General features: G+C 44.6%; 1 protein-coding gene across 1 annotated transcript in view; it reads left to right on the top strand.

Moving 5' to 3' along the window:
* The window catches only part of NUDT3 (nudix hydrolase 3), a 42,651-nt gene that overhangs the window by 16,406 nt on the left and 8,564 nt on the right, over positions 1 to 17,681 (top strand). The window contains exon 2 of the mRNA XM_090024871.1: positions 3,434 to 3,544. Coding sequence (XP_089880997.1) covers positions 3,434 to 3,544 — 111 coding nt within the window. The remainder of the gene's footprint in view (positions 1 to 3,433; positions 3,545 to 17,681) is intronic.

The raw sequence follows: 17,681 nt of genomic DNA, 5'->3' as shown, positions 1-17,681 counted from the left end.
CTAGAAATCTCCAGTGCTGATAACCAATATGGAGTACAAGGACCGCAGTATCATCGAGCGAGATGTTGTGATTCTAAGATATGTACTTAGTACATCTGAGTTCAGTTCCAGGCTTTGGAGGGGTTAGGTCCTTACGGCCCTGACCATGTAGAGGCTGTCTGTGTTTGCTCCCACCTCAGACGTCCATATTCCGGTTAGCTGGCTGCTATTCCCTACTTTTTCCCTGGGCGTTTCCACTGGGTGGTATTGGAAGCTTAGTGCTGAGCCTAATGGCATGGCAGCTCCTGGATTTGCCAGGGGATGAAGGAAGTATATTCAGTGTAAAGGGAATTTTCAGAGATTTTGGCTGCCAAACTCCTAGCAAGCCTCTACTATGTGCAGATGGAGCTGTCTGGAATTTTATTGCATGGCCAGATTTGGACAGATTTTCCTGGGAGTGACACTAAGGTGTGACCCCGCCCCCCCCCTTGCCAAATTTCAAGTTGCAAAATAGGGAGATGCCAGATTCCTGAGGAGACACATTCTTCAGTGTGGGCAACATGTAATTTTTGTTCTCTAATTTTGTTTTTTTTTTTTTTTAGTAGCTGAACTGTTTGACCATCCTCCCCTTCCCTCTGCTCCCTCCCCCCAGTAAAAAAGGGTGTGGGAGCATCTCTTGGCATGGAGATTTCAGCCTGTTTTTAAAGTTTGGCCCAGTTTCACAAGCAGCTGGAATCTGAGTCTTAAAATGGAAGGTGTTGGGTGACCTTTATTCCAGGTGGCACTACTAGCGACTCCTAGTGCAAGCGTCTTGGAAGAGCGTAGTATATTTTGTTTTAAGTGTTTGAACAAATTCAAGAAAGCAGACTCCCCCTTGGTATGATGGGACATAGGAGTTGCCATCACAGCACATCCAGTTATAAGCCCCTGTTTGCCTTGCTGGTTTCTTTACTCAACTTTAACTGTGGTTTGATCTGAAACTTTGCATACAAGTTGTCTACATCAAGCTGGAGATTTACAGCTGATTTCAGCCCCCAGAATTCAGCTGTTTCAGAGTAATGCTAGAAAAATGTACCATATTATAATCCTCTGCTAACCTTTTCTTTGAAAACCCCTCCCTAGCACTCGCATCCTTTGGAGCAGAGACTCAGCTTGGCACAGACGATGCCCTGTGAGTCAAGGATGTGTTTTTCCTGTTCAAGTGAACATCTGTCTAAATTTGGCTAAGTCTTAAACCTCTGCAGTTAGCTTAGGATTAGTAGAAACTTCTTGGATTTTTAATAGCTGAATTCCTTAAAGAGTCTAACCACTGGGGTTTTTTCAGTCGGTAGCCGAACAGAAAGTGCTCTGTAACGGCAGCTCTGGGTTGCAGCGAGCCCTGCTGGGTCTGTGGCAGGGCACTTGAACTGAGAACAGGGAGACCATGAAAGCAACAAATAGCCAGCCATTAAGCGAGCACCATCCATTCTAGGCACTGAATGCAGAATGGGCTCAGTGTTAAAAATATATGTGACTGAAGGCCGTCACAATGCATGTGCACAAGGAAGCTGAATTAAGGTTGCACAGCATCATTCATTCTGGCATGCGTGGAACTTCTGGATGTTGGACTTAGCGAGTTTAATGTTTTCGTGCATTTTGGGGAGGGGTATATTGTTCATATTTGCATCACATTTCGGTAAGCTGTCTGGCAGAGGAAAGGAAAATGATTCTGCAGATTGATCTGCTGGTAGGTGAGGTGAGTAACAAACTGGAGGAAACCTGGGAAATCTTACATTTTGCTTTCGGTACGGAAGCATGACTTTGACAGATGTGTGGTCATATCGGTGCAGAATTCCTCAGGCGAAGTAGAACTAATCTTTCATCTCTTAATACTAGTAAAGCAACACTAATAGAGGAAGACATAGATTTATTGTCTTTTACAACTTGGCTTTAAAATGGCTGAGGGAAACCGTTTCAGCTGGCCTGTAACTGAATTGGACTAGCGGGTGTTGGAAAGTTTCCGGCACAGTTCCTTTGGTTCAGAGTGGTTTTGGTAACTGTGCCAGTGAAGCAGAGAGAAGAAACATGATGGCTCCGGGGGGGATAAGTGAATAAGCATTTTTCATGGACTTGAAGGAACAGGCGAGTTTTGTTTTATGTCTCCTCTTGTGGATGGATAGCAGCCAGATCGAGTAAACACAATGTCCAGGTATGCTCTGGGGGACTTTTCAGCCAGCTGGGATAGCGAGTTAGCTTTCGTTGATGGGAGGAGATATGGGCGGGGGGGGAGTGGAAAAAACAAAGCCATTCACTGTACCTCCCAGGAGTATGCTGCAGTACAAGGAGTTCAGAAATCCATCCAGAAAATGCATTTAGGAAAAATAAAATTTCTGCTACTAAGATGCTTGAACTCTTTTTTCTTCTTTGCAAAGCTTCCGTGTTCCTTTGCAAACTTGTGTTGCAATGGGAGCATTTGTATTTATCTTCACTGTCTCTAGGCTAGGGTAATTCAAGGTGCTGTTTTTCTTGCATCCAGTTAAAGTGCCTCATTTTACCTCGCCCAAGAGCCAAGGAACAGGAAAATTTGAGTGTTGGTCGCAGGACTGCTTTCAAAGGTGCCTGACACACACAGTAACAGAGGACGTGAGAAACAAAGGGATAGGATTAGCCAGGATCCTTTTCAGTCAGTCCCAAAGGATGAAAGAAAGAATGGTAGATTAGAAACATCTCTCTTTTTAGCAAGCGGAGGGGATGAAACAAGGGGCGATACAGAGACTAATGTGGATGTTCTGTCGCTGTTTCTGAGATCTTCAAAAGCATAAAAGGAAGCTGTCACCGAACTTGAAACTGTTTCTCTCAAACTCTCATACTTGCCCATTTCACCGGGCAGATACGTGGCTTGTGTGTACAGTAACAGTACAAACAAAGAGGACACGGAAGTGCCCAGCCATGCTGCTTAAAAGATGCAATTGAGACAGTTCTGTCACGGAGTTACGAACAGGGGGAGAATGTGGTAGTCTATTGACTTTGCGGCATTGCGATGCACCCTGACTGGTCAGCAATATGTGATGACATTGAGTTGCAACGATGCAGCTTCACCATGCAGATGTTATGATGCCATGACAAATTGCTGACCATCACTTGGCTTAATTTGCTTTGGCTTAATTTATTCTGTCTCTTCCCAGCCAGTACTCCTGATCCAGAGTAGTAGTGTTTTGAAGTATTAGGAGTGGCTAGAATAGCTTATGGAATGGAGTGTGTGCAGCTATCTAAATAGGAAAAAAATATTGAGTCTCAGAAGGAAGAGGCAGAACTTTTTTTTTTTTTTTTTTTTTTTTAGGAGGCCTGGTTGTGCTGGTTTCATTCACCTCACGTGTCTCATGTTGAAGCCAAGTGCCACAAAGGATGCCAGTGCATGTGCATGTATCAATTACACACCCATTTCAAAGCAAAACTAAGCCTTTTTTGTTTGCAGGTGCTGTTGGTGAGCAGTAGTCGCCATCCAGATAGATGGATTGTCCCAGGGGGTGGCATGGAGCCGGAGGAGGAGCCCAACATGGCTGCTGTGCGGGAAGTCTGTGAAGAGGTATGTATCCGTGAGGAACAGAACTGCCTGGAATCGTGCTGTTGGGCGATACCTCTGCTTGCTTGCTTTGGCAACGCATATACTAAAATTGGAATGATACAGAGAAGATGAGCAAGGTCTCTTTATACTGCCTTCCTTTACTTGCATATCACCAACCTGCTTGGTTTTCAGTATTCCCACACTGTTACAAGGTCCTATAATTAATAATTTCAATGTCCCTGTCAGTTCCTGTTTTTATTGTGTCTTCATCTTTTATATCCTTAAAGGTAACAATACTTTCAAGTGTAAAGCTCACATACATTAAAGGATTATCAACAGTTCTTGAAGCATATCATCTATAAATTGAAGACCATAGAGTATTTTTGGAGGCAAGTCTCTTATCCTCATATAAGTGAAATGCAGGTTGAGTAAGTGTCTTGGCATCTTTTTAACAGATTTTCAGTGTATATTTGAGAGTGACATTTCCTGCATCCTCCCCCCGCCCTTTTTTTTTTTTAACAGCGCAAGTATAACAGCTGTCTGTAATAATATGCAAGAAGCAAGGTTTTTTGTGACATCTTTTACTGGACTAGCTGTGTAGACAAGCCTTTGGGCCCCAGTGAGTTTTGAAGATAGACACTTTGGCCATGTCCAGATGAGTGTGACATGTCTGTGTGGTATGTTCAACTGTTTTCCACGCAGCAAGGGAGTAGTGCAGGGTTTGGTTTTGTTTTTTTGACCCCTGGATATCCAGGGGTCAATAAAACCCCCACAGAAAAACGAGCGGTGCATGCGAGGGCAGCATGCGCTGCTTAAAACTGGGGCCTGTCTGGCCGGAGCTGTGCGACTACCAGCCAGTCTGAGCAGCAGGATCACTGCTGCCGCAGCTCCGGGAGGCCCCCAGGATCCCAGGTAAGGCTGCTGGGGCCAGCCCAGAGCTGGCTCTAGCCTCTCTTATCCCACCCGGGGTAACCTGCTGCGTGTCAGAGCACGTGTAGCATGGGTGTTCCCTGTGGACATGTAGCAGCAATACAAGGTGTCCCGCTGCTAGTTGTCATGGCCTTTGGGCCCAAAAGCTTGTTTATCATCTCTCCCAACTACTCAGTTGATCCAATAAAAGATATCACCAAAAAAAGCCCTTCTTTCTCACACTTTATGGACCCAGGTCCAAAAAGAGCTATAAAATTTCAGGTTGCATTCTGTTTGGTTATTGTGAAGAGACAAGTTTTATTTTAAGTTGTCTTTTGTGTCTGATGCTTTCTTTTATCTAGTAAAATATTATAATAATAAACTTCCTGGCTGTTAAACTTTTCAAGAAATGTTATTTCCGATGTTTGATGTTTCCCCAGGCATTTGGTTTCTGAAGAAAAAATAAGTTTTGGTTAGTGCTAATAACACTGAAAGCTTGACGCACATGTAAGATGCTCATCGAGCAGATAAAATCCACATGAACATTACATATATATTTGAATGTGACGGATGTGCAAAGAGAATCCAAGGATATAGATGATGTCAAAGGTACAGGCCAGTGATTCTCAGCCAGGATGTCATGATACATTGGGGTACCTTGAGATCCTTTCAAGGGTGCTGGATGATATTAGCACTGGTAGGTGTGCAAACATGAATCACAAGATAAATTCAGAGGTTTCAAATACATATCTTCGTTGTTCAAGGCAGTCAGATCTGCTGTGGGCTACTCTGATTTTTTCTGTAGTTAAAAACCAAGTGAATACTAAGAGCTGTCACTTTTTGAGGTGGGGAGTCTTCATTCTAAAAAGGTTGAGAATCACTGGTATAGGCAGTGGAGGGAAATGGGAAATGGGAGTTGAGAACAATGGAAATGAAGTTGATTTAGACAGCTTCTTTTGCATGAGAACTACCGCTTTCTGTCCGAGACATTTAGATGAAAGAAGGTGGAATGAAACTATGGTCATTTTTAAAATGTGTTACTATTTTAGATTTAATTTGTCTGTACTCCTGTAAAATGCAATTTTCTTATGAAGCGAGCTCCAGAAAAGGACCCATGTCCTTATAATATTGTCCAATAATAGGTAAGGAGGATTGTAATGAGGGCTTATGAAGAATTTAGGTTGCTGTACGGGGGACATCTTAAAATAGTGTTTTGGTCCATTAGATGGAGAATATGCATGATTGAACATCCAGGGCGAGAATCCATGAGATTGTAGCAATGGGAAGGCTTTGCTCTTTACTTGGGAATATTTTTAGAGGGAATGTAGGAGAATTAGTACACAGAATTATTAACGGTAACAAAAATAAATTGAGCTCTTACATAAAACAACAAGGTACAGCCAATTTAAAAGAACAAGTAACACGCTGAATATTGATCATTTGTAAATTAACTATGTTAGCACATGGTTGATCTGTAGAACTTACTGTTGAATATCATAGAGGCCAGAGGGTGTTTAGAATTAAAAAAAAAAAAAAAAGGTTTAGATGTTTGAATGGATAACAAGCAAGCTCACAGTTAAGATAGGATTGAAAATGGCTTTATAAGGGTTATAAACCTGGCTACAGAGGGCAAAAGTCAACAGGTATCTGATGAGCTTTGGGAAGAAACTTCCTCCATAGGCAAAGCCTTCCATAATTATCATCAATGGAATTTCTTGTATTTTCCTCTTAAGGAGTCTAAAAAATCTTTCATTTAAGATAAGAATGCTAGACTACATACCCCCTGAACTAATATGCCAAATCCCTATGATCTGTGTGCCTAGACAGAACTCTTTTAAAATTGCTTTCTTATCTAACTCTTTAATAAAGCCTATCTATGTTAGATTTTTTTTGGTCAATTTTTATAACAAACACTGACCTACTCTTGTCTGTAATACCCCATTTGGTGCCTTACTGTGTCCCTGTAAGGGGAGGATCAGGTACCCCTCAAGTATTTTAAAGCCTTTTTATCTTCAAAAGTTTCCGCTCTTGCTTCTCCTTATGTGGTTTATTTCAAAGTCAGACGAGGGTAGGGTTATGATTGTCCTCTGCCCTCCGCCCCTGTTGGATATTCTGGTGGACTGGGGGCAGGGCAATTGAACTTCATACTTTGAGCGCCTCCACTGCATAGTGAAGCCAAGGAATTCTTTTAAATTGCAGGTGGGGTTAATTTAATTGCACTTATGAATATCTTTGGTTGTACTTACCTGTCTTGTCTCGCACAGCAATTCATTTACATCAGTATAATGTAATGGATGCAGGTGTTGCCGTGGATGTAGTCTTTCTGGACTTCAGCAAGGCCTTTGACACCATCTCCCACCCCATCCTCATTAAAAATTGGGTGACTGTGGCATTGATGCCCACGCAGTCAGATGAATTGCAGATTGGCTGAAGGGTTGCACTCAGGGGGTGGTGGTGGATGGGTCATATTCGACCTGGGGAGAAGTGGGCAATGGAGTCCCCCAGGGCTCGGTCCGTGGGCCCGCGTTGTTCAATTTCTTTATCAGTGATTTGGACGACGGGGTGAAAAGCAACCTGTTTAAATTCACTGATGATACCAAAATGTGGGGTGAGGTGAGCACGCTAGTAGGGAGGGAAAGACTGCAGCAAGACTTGAATTAGGTTACAGAGGTGGGCTAGCAAAAACAGGATGCACTTCAATACTGACAAGTGCAGGGTGCTGCACTTGGGCAGTAGTAACCAGCAGCACACTTATATGGTGGGAAACTCCCTTCTTGAGAGCACGGAGGCAGAAAGGGATCTTGGAGATATTATTGCCTCCAAGATGAACACGGGCCGGCAATGCGAGGTCACGGTTGGGAGGGCATCACTAACAGGGACAAGGAGGTGATCCTCCTGCTCTATGCAACACTGGTCAGGCCACAGCTGGAGTACTGCGTCCAGTTCTGGGCGCCGCACTTCAGGAGGGACATGGGCAACATGGAGAGGGTCCAGAGGAGGCCACTCGCATGATCCAGGGACAGCAAGGCAGACCCTACAGTGAGAGACTGTGGGACCTGAACCTGTTCAGCCTTGACAAGAGAAGGCTGAGGGGGGACCTGATGACTGTATATAAACTCAGTAGGGGGGACCAGAAGGGCCTGGGAGAGACCTTGTTTCCCCTGGCGCCCCCCTGGCATAACAAGGAATAACGGCCACAAGTTGTGGGAGAGTAGGTTTTGATTAGACGTCTGTAAGAACTACTCCACTGTCAGGGTGGCTAGGGTCTGGAACCAACTTCCAAGGGAAGTGGTGCTGGCTCCTACCCTGGGGGTCTTTAAGAGGAGGCTTGATGCCTACCTAGCTGGGATCATTTGAGTCCAGTTTTTTCTCCTGCCCAGGCAGGGGGTTGGACTTGAAGATCTGCAAGGTCCCTTCCGACCCGACTTCTATGATTCTATGAATTCTAAATATTTTAAGAATGCAGCAGAATACCTTTATGGCAACTATGAACTATATTGAGCTTAACCAGGAGAGTGACGTTCTTCGGCATAGAGTCTCTTGCCTTACAAACAAATGGCTATTAATAATAATAAAGCTATTTGATATTGAAGTCAAAGGTCCATTCAGCAGATCCCTGGCTTCACCTTTCAAATCCTAAAATAAATCTGCGTTGACCCTCCCTTTCTCTGGCAGCTGAGAGCCTTGGAGGAGCTGCCCTCAGTCCATGACAGCTAAGTGGTTGAAAGGAAGCTTTGGCATGGACTCAGCTTGCAGTGAAGAAACTGGTTTGGGCTGGCTGAGATAATCCCTCTCGCTCAGCTGGTGTTCCCTTGCTCACGTGGCTTGCTGCCGAATGAGAATGTAATTCAAACTGTGGCAGCCTGCTGCGCTTGAGTTGCTCTGAGTGAATTACCTGCCCCCTTGAATGCCGCACAACAAACCAGGAGCATCAACAGCGCCAAAAGTGGCTGGGTTACAGGATCTGCTGACCACTGCAATATCCAGGGGTGTCTGGAGCAAGGGCAGAGGCGCAATCAAATCAATCTACCATGTGTGCTCGTGATAAAGGCACCGCTCAAACTGAATTTCTGTAAAATCAATCTGTTCCCTATTTGGAATTCCTGGGTGACTGATCACTGTTGCAGCTGCTTATGACTGTTTAATCCAGTAAATGTAGTGGCATAAATACCACTGAGCTACATTTTTGGATTGGTGTGCTGGGAAAAGTTAGTCTTCAAATACAATTATAACTGGCAAGTTATAATTGTAATGTGTAATACTTAGACAAAATTATAACTATACTAAATCTGAGTCTTATGTTCACCAAATGACTTCCTACTTGCTAAAATGCTAGCTTTATTATTTGAGGGGCATAGTCTATTACTGGACACAGCTCTTAGACTTGGAACTGTGATTCGACAGGAGCAGTGGTCCAAGGAGCAGGGTGTTTTGGAGAATGAATTGGCTGGAAACCAGGGCAATTGTAAATGGCTTACAAGAACTCAGTTCATTGCCTGAATTCGCAGTGCACCAGCTGAATGGTTGTAGTATATGTATGTTGTGATGGTGAAACGCTAGTTGGAGCTCCCCTCCTGACTAGGATTAGTTTCCAGAATCTTTTCTGGCACAAAATTAGCTTCTTGCCTATCAGGTAGATTGTCTAAGCTTCCAGGAGTGTGGGAAATGTCAGGTTTTCTCCAGGGCTTTTGAGCTCTGTGGCATTAAAACCCATGTATCTGTGTCCTAAAGGAAGAGGTTAACAAGTTGCTCCAGATGCTGGAGAAAATTCCTGCATGCTTTCCCCTATTAGCCAGAATTACCAGGAAAGCTGGCTGGGCCAGTCTTGTCCAAACTAGTTGCAGTAGTACTCCTTTGAACATGCCACCTTTGCTTCTCCCATCCTAAGGGGATGCATATGAAGTGTTCTCAGCATTAGATGAGGCAGAAACTAAACAGATGCTTGGACCTGTGCAGTCTTCCCTTACAGCTCTTACTTAATGCTACTTGCATTAGAGTGGTGCCTAAAGCCCTCAGCCGGGATCAGAGTCCCATTGTGCTAGACACTGTGCAAGCATATGGGAGGAGATGAGCTTTTTGGCTGAAAAACTTACAGTTTAAATAAACGAAGGAAAGGCTAAGCTAAGAGTGGGTTTGTTAGAGGCATCACAGTAGGTCAGTGGTAGATTTGGGAATAAAACTCCAGACTCATGTCCCAGTTCAGTGCCTTATCTACAAGATTGTGCTGAACCTGCTGTGGCGTGTGCTGAGCTGGAGGTCAGACTTAGATGATCGTTAGATCTGTTTTTAGATTTCGTCTTTCAGGCGAAGTGGTCTGATTAGCTTTTTGTTCTCTGAAGTGCGCGCGATGCTGAAAACTAACTTGCTTGTTCTAACCTCTCTCTGAGCCCCAGGGATTGTCATGGGCTTTTTCTTACTGCCCAAGTAGCTTTTCTTGCTATTAATTCAGTTTGCGGTAACTTTGGAGCCATATCCATTAAGCAGTCATTTCTCTCAGGATTTTTTTGCACAGCGTGATCTGTAGAAAGAGCGCAGAGGTTTCTACCCTATCTGAACTTGGGCTTCTACGTCAGTCAGAAACCCTCCCCCCCCACTCCTTTTTTCTGTAACTGCTGTACCTTAAAACTGTAGCCATCCCTTCACTGGATGTTAACAGGATTAGGAATTACTGTTTGGTCTGAACAAAACTTTTTTTTTCTTTTAGACAGGGTGTTCTGAAAACTGCAGAGCATCCAAAGCCAGGGTAATGGGAGATTCCCCCCCACCATGGCTGCCTGAAATCACAAGTCAAGTTGGGGAGTGGCTTTTTGGTTAGACACCTTCAACTAGATCTGTGCTCACGCTTGCCTTTATATAGAGCTAGTTGGAAATTTTCCAGCAAACAATTTTGCCTCGGAAATATGCCAGTTTGACAAAACTGTTTGTTCTTGGGGAATGTGATGTTGATGATTTTCCTGCCAGCTTCCCTGCCCACCTGACTCCTCAAATACTTGCCTGGCATCTGTCTTTCCAGGGACCTGACTTCCCAGGCTACTAGGGGGAACAAGTCAGGTATTGGCCGATATGGCTCCTTAAAAACTGGCCATTGGTATTGGCCCAAAAAATCTCTATCGGTGCACCCCTAGATTTACTAATTAAATATTTGTGGATTTTAACACATCCTGTGTATGCAAATGGTAAAGACAGAAAGTAACCTGCTGTCTGCACAACATACATTTGATCTTGGTGTGGTTGCAGTCGCATTAATTATCACTAAATGCTAATTGAAATGTAGTTTGTCACACTTAACATCAGAGTATTCAAATTCCTGATTTGCAGGATATACAGATACTCAGACTTAATTCTGCTTTGAATGTTGGGCCTGACTTCAAGACGGCCCTGGTCATAAGGTATAAGCTGTACTTAACTACATTCTGAAACTTCAGGTGACAAATGTATGTGCTAATATTAAATGTACTTCTTCATCTGCTATAACCTTTATTATTAGCAGAAGCTGGTCCTGGAGGGCAGGTTGGGAAGGCTAGAAGCAGTAATAGAGTAAATTGGACTTTAAATTATCATAATTGTGTAGTTAAAATAGACCAAAAGTACCTGTATTGAAGGCCACCACAGTTGTCTGCTTATGACAATGGTTAATATGATGCTTTGTATTCGGTGTGTGGTACTAGTCTTTTTGGCATATCACACAACCGTTATAAAATAGCTCCCATGTCCTGCTTCAGGTTTATTTGACAATAAAGAGTAGTGTTCCCGCTACTTGGATAGTCTCTCAGGTGCTGGTCTCACTTGCCTGTGTTTGGATGTGGTGAATGGGCTCTTTTCTTGCTCCTCTTTGGACAGGAAGAAGTAAAAACCAGCTATTGTCTGGAGGTAGATAAGCCTCTAACTGTTTTTGCAGCTTCCGCTGCCAGTGGTGGAAGGGACAAATGCTAATAATAGGCTCTGTCCAGCACTACTGCATCAAAGGCTGTTCTCCCACCTGCTGCTGTCTACTCAGGGTCACAACCTCCCCAGTATCAGGATCAAAATGCGTCTTCCTCCCCAGTCTGTTACTTTCTGACTTGGATCTAACTTCTATTCCTAAACAAATAGGAAAGCAGGAGGAAAACTATTAGTTTGTGTCTGTCTGAGGGATTGGAATTGGATTTTACTGAATACTAGTAGTAGATACTAAATACTGTCCTGTACGATATATCCCAGCTGGGATATATTACACGGTTTGATCTGTCCTGTTGCTTGCTTCTGCTTCCTCTCAACAGATGACTTTCAGTTTCTGTCTCGCCCCCAACAGAGCAGTTGTGGACCAAAAAAAGCTAATGTGGTTGATCTGTGTAAGCTTCAAGTGACTTTCATTCTAAGTGTGTCTAAACGGTGCTATTTCTATAGTTTCTGGAATACCAGATCATTTGAAAAACTCCTCTCCTGCTATGCCCGAGTTTAAACCGCATTTAACATTTGTAATTCCTGTTTTTCCGTTTTGGTCTCATCATGTTTTTGTTCATGCATTTCATAAAACTTTGTCCCTGAAATAGATCTCATCCTCTGTGTAAGGAAGCTGGATTGGCCTCTTTCACTTCCTGGTTTTCATGCCTTTTAAAATATGAAATGAAAACCAAGCATTGATGTTAAGCGACTTGCTTAATTTCTCTTTGTTCTAGTTTGAGTTAGGGGGTCCTTCATCCATATTAATGGGTACTATGAGACGCATTAAACTCGACAAGTACCTACACTTGTCACACCCACCAGCATAGGCATCAGATCTGCTGTGACTGGAGACTTAGACATTCTTCTTTGCCACAGTGGCAATAAACAGGCATACTGAGCAGCAGCTGTTTCTGCAGATTAGAAATCTTTCTGTAGCTGACAAGTGGCTGAAACATGTAGCTAAAATCTTTTATTACAGTTGTTAACTTCAGAAAGACCCTAGTGCTCGCTCTCTGGAAGAAATGAAGTTACTTTTAAGAACAAAAATTACTGATGCAGAACATGGGTACCGTAGGAACACATTTTTCCTACGGTACTCTTGATTACTGGATCTTTACTGTGTCCCCCCTCACTCCCCAAACTTTCATCTTGGGAAATGGTATGTAATACCCAGTTTGGAGCATCTAATGAAGAGCATGTTTAAAAAAAATAGGAATCTTAGTCATTATCCACTGAGTGTAGCCTAGGGACCTACTTAATCGTGGTTGTGTGGATTTTGCGGAAACCAGAACATCCAGGATTGTTTGCGAAACCCACAAAATCAACACAAAAACCTTAAAAAAAAAAATCTGGCTCCTCAGTGGGAGCCAGCGGTCCTTGCTGCTGGGAGGGAGGGGAAGGCCACTGGTGGGGCGGCAGGGGACACCATGTGCACATGTAGGCATGCACATGGCTGCCAGGCAGCCTGGAGAGCAGCTCCCGCAGGTAAGTCTGGTGTTGGGACGGGGTGGTAATTGAGGCCCTCATAGGGAGGGAGGGAGTTGGGTGGGGCTTGGGCCAGGGCTGCTGCCCAGCTGGGACAGCGTGTGGGTCTTGGGGCCTACTCGGGAGTGGGACAGGACTGTTGGAAACTTGGGGGTGGGGGGGCTGGCTCCTGCCACTGTATGCGCTCCCAGGGAGGGGGCAGGGGGAGCATGTGACCCCAGATGTGTGTGCAGGGCAGAGGCGGGCTCCCCACCTTGCTGCCCTGCCCCTGGGACCTCTGTGGCCCAGCAGGAGGGACTCAGCATGGCAGGGGAGAGCGGGGCTGGGTGGGAAGCTTCTTGCTGCTGTGAGCCCTGCACTGCCTGCCCATCTGGCAACAGCGGGGGTGGCGGGACGGAGTTGTGCTCCTTGCTGCTGCTGGGTTTGCAGGGGGTGCCTCGCTGTAGCATCGTGAGGCTCCTGGCAGTGGCACAGAGCTTCCCTGCCTGGTCCCACTCTGCCTTGCTATGCCGGGTCCCACCTTCTAAGCTGGAGAGGCCCTGGGAGGGTGGGCAGCAGGGTGAGGAGCCTGAGCCTGCAGCAGGCAGCCTACGTCCAGCCTCCCACTGGCTCTGCTCCAGCCGTGTCACCCATGGGGGAAGAGCAGCTGGGGCTTGGGCACTGTTGTGGCAGACAGGGGTCTGTGGACCCAGGTCCCTGGCCTGGCTGTGGGTGGGGAGTGAGGGGCACCAGCAGGGCAAGGGGGGCTTTGGGTGGGGAAGGGGAGTGAGGGGCACCAGCAGGGCTGGGGGGCTGTGGCTTGGGAGTGAGGGGCCTGGACTTGCTTCCTGGCGAAAGAAGAGGGCAAGGGGAACTCTGATTTTCCATGATAAAAACCCCAGAATCAAATGCCAAATTTTCTAGGTATTTAGAATTTATTTATAATAGTGATTGAGGTACTGGTGGGCTTTCAAATGGCTTTATAATTGTAAATATACCAATGAAGCATTGTGTTCAACTGATACCTCTGTGCGTGTGTGCGTGCACATGTATATGCGGCGTTCCATGTTAATCAGCAATTTTTTTTTTTTTTTAATAGGAGAATTTGTGTGTTTTATCAGAGAATTTGTGATTTTTTTTTAAGCGGAGAAAACCAGGATCCCTGAATATGTATTAGTGTTTGTCTCTCACTTAATAGCTATTCTTTGCCTTTAACTTGGGTAGGTGATTGCTGTGTTGTAGCTAGGATTTGGGTGTCTTTCGCTGAATCCTCGTGGTGAACAGTTAACTAGTATAGATGCAGCCTTTGAGCTTAATAGAGCAAAGTAAAATAATTGGAGTTCCACCTGGCATTTTCTTCAGCTCAGATGCAAGGAAATAAAAGCTGTCCCTAGGAACAGATGGTGTTGCTGCAGGCTGCTTTTTGCATCTGACGCAAACTTATTTTCAGCTATGAAACCCGAACCTGCTGTTCTTGGAGATCTTCAACGCTTTTCCTTAAAAAAAGAAGAAGTTATCATTGCACAGAGCATGCACTCTGTCTTTGTCATGCGGGGCTGATATTTTGGCTAAAAAATTACCTTGTGATAATATGTGTGGACTGTGTCTACAGTCCACTAGAATCCTCTATTTCTCCCTCAGGATAATATAGAAGCAAAGATGATGGAAAGATCTGTTTTTTAGAGCAGCTGTCACTTCGTTACCTTGAGAGACCTGTGTCGTTATATACAGTTTCATGCAGCATAATTTGTCTTGTTAAGTGATCCGGGATGTGGTGTAATCGGTGTGCACCCATCTTCTGCATTTGTGGAGTGATCCGTTTGGACAAAACGACAAAGGTAGTTCACTCTTCAGCAAGCGTAACAGTTGCTGTATGTGCTGTTCAGATCTCATCTTGTTCAATCAAAAGATTATTTTAAAAATTTGCAGTTGGCAAATTTAAGAAGCATTCTTGTTGCAGAAACGGTAATGGCTCTTCAGAGGAAGGGTAAAGCATTTGCTAACAAAAATCTAAGCTGGGGTAAATTGCAGGGTTCCTAGATCATATTTTCCTGTAAATTCCTAATATTATGGGGGGGGGGGGGGAAGGGGAGCATCGCTGGAGGCAGAGATTTAAGATGCTTACATTGAGAGTATTTCTATGATTTTGTACGCTGTATCCTCGCCTAGAGATAATGGCCAGGAGTGGGAGGAACGGTAAATATTCCAGGAATGCTGTTGTATGGAAACTGAAGGGTACAACAATGCTGTTGTTTCAAGCTAGACTGGCTAAAACAGAAAAGAAATTCCAGGGTAATGGTCACTATAAAAGCAAGTTAATATAATGTTTCTTTCTGTACCTCCATGTCCGCCCAGCAGTTTCACGGTGTTCTCTTATAAGATAAGAGGCACTCTTTCCTTATTTGCAGTTCTGCCCATAACGATTGACTGCAAATACTGTAAAAAACTTAATGGTTGTTGATGCAGAATACCTTGAGTTCTGCAAAATCATAGTTTTTAAGCAATCCTCCTAATATTTAGGGCCAATAGGAGATTACCGAGTAAAACCTTAGAGTTTTGAAATCAACTCTAATTTGGTGTTATATAGCTTTGCTGTGTGTGACATCAGATCACATGATAGGTCAACCTTCGTTAGTATGCGTTTCAGTGGAGAAGATACCGCAGTTTGTCTTGTACCTGAAGAATCAAATGAGTGAGATTCATGAATTTCTTCCATTTGGCTGGCTGCACTTAAAAAATGCATCATGTATTTTGCATGCAAATGTGTGCATGTGCCTTTAAGAATGTCTCAGGGATTTGTGACACTGTTCAGGAGCAGGAGCCGCACCAGATTTGCATAACTACATAATCCAGTATACAGCCTTATTAATATTTGTGTCTTGCACCAAGTGGAGATGTTTGTGTTTCCTGGGAATAAAACCTGGCATTTACAAGGAGTGGCTGTAAGTGCTCTTCATGACTTCAGGCTGTGCGCATGTGTTGTGCAGCCTCACTTATTTAGATTATGCAGGTTCTTGTATGTGGTTCAGGTGACACGCTTTCACTCAATTTTCCAGCTTTATACTCCATTTATTAACCTTCACCACAAGTTTATGCAACTTTGAGCCCACTTAAACAAAAGATGCTTTCTGTTTTGCGTACCTTTTTTGTATTCAGTAGTCCAAATACAGACTTACTTTTTTTTTTTTATGAAACATATTGCATAGTGCATTTTCGTAGCATTTCTCTGTTTCTCCTAGGGGACTGGGATTGAGCAAGCTATGGGTAAAACCTCCTTTTTGTGTATTGTCAGTACATATCCTTTCGTTTTGGGATTTGCTAGCTTGTTACGCCACGGCACTGGATCCTCTGGAAATCATTGGCTGTTGTAGACTGTAAAGTTGTCTTGGCATAGAATATTCCTGGAGAGATGAAATTTGGAGGATGCCTCTGTAGTGACTCTTGGTGCCCAACCTAAGAGACCTGAACTCGGAGCGGTAGCCTGCCGAATGCAAATATGACACAGAATAGACACAGTAGGGATAATCACCTACCAGCAGTCAATGTAGAGCTGATGAAAGAACAGCTAGAGAGGCTGGATATCTGTAAGTCAGCAGGACCGAATGAGCTCTGTCCAAGAGTGCTGAACGAACTAGCAGAAGTCATCGCAGGACCGCTAGCGAACCTTTTTGAGAATTCGTGGTGCTCAGGAAAGGTCCCAAAAGACTGGAAGAGGGCCAATGTTGCACCCATCTTGAAGAAGGGAGGGAGAGGGGACCCAGGAAAAAGCCTCGAAAAATTTCTCAGAGTCCATACGCAATATGCTAGTAGAAGGCAAAATTCTGAAGGATAGCCAGCACGGTTTTGTCGCGGGTTGGTCGTGTCTGACTCATCTCCTTCTACGACCCGGGTACTTGCCACCTGGGTAAGATGAGGTAGACGTCGTTTCCTTGGACGTTAGGAAGGCCTTTGATTTGGTGTCCCATGTGAGGCTTTCAAGGTAAAACTATAGGGGACTATGGACTCAACAGTTCAACAGTCAGATGGGTGGGAAACTGACTGTGGGGTCGGACCCAGACAGATCTGTGTCGACCTGGTGGAAGGTAGCCAGTGGGGTCCCCCAGGGTTTGGTACATGGACCGGTGCTTTTCAACAACTTCATCAGTGAACTGGATGTGGGGGTGAAATGCGCGCTGGCAAAGTTTGCTGATGATGCTAAGCTTTGGGGTAGTGTGGCCACGCATCGTGGTAGTTTAACAATCCAGGTGGACCTAGATAGATAAGTTAGATGGGCGAACCAGAACCAGATGCTGTTCAGCACTGAGAAAGTGTAAAATGCTCCATCTGAGCAGGAAAAATCTGCAACAAACTTACAGGCTTAGTGGCGCTATGCTAGCTAGCACCCTATGTGAAGGGGACCTGGGGGTCATGATTGCCCATAAAATGAATATGAGCCACCAGTGTGATGCCACAGTTTGCAGAGCAAACAGTACGCTGGCATGCATCAACCAGTGCACCTCAAGCAAAATTAAGGAAGTTATTCTCCTGCTCTTCTTGATATTGGTGAGGCCACAGCTGGAGTACTGTGTCCAGTTCTGGGTGCAGCGCTTCAGGAAGGATGTGGAGAAGCTTGAGAGGGTCCAAAGGAGGACCACGCTTATGATTGGAGGTTGGAGGAGAGGCTGAAAAACTTGGGACTGTTCAGCTTGGAGAAGAGAAGACTCAGAGGGGACTTGGTGGCAGCTTATAAGGTGTATATCAGGGCCTGGGGGAGCAACTATTTACCAGGGTCCCCCAGGGGAAGACTAGAAATAATGGGCACAAGCTGATCGAAGATTGCTTCAGACTAGACATGAGAAAAAACTTCTTTATGAGGGTTTGG

The sequence above is a fragment of the Crocodylus siamensis genome, chromosome 13, assembly GCF_052110815.1.
Source record: "Crocodylus siamensis isolate JL-2025a chromosome 13, ASM5211081v1, whole genome shotgun sequence".
In the NCBI taxonomy this organism is placed as follows: domain Eukaryota; kingdom Metazoa; phylum Chordata; order Crocodylia; family Crocodylidae; genus Crocodylus; species Crocodylus siamensis.
This window is presented reverse-complemented; position numbering and strand designations above follow the sequence as displayed.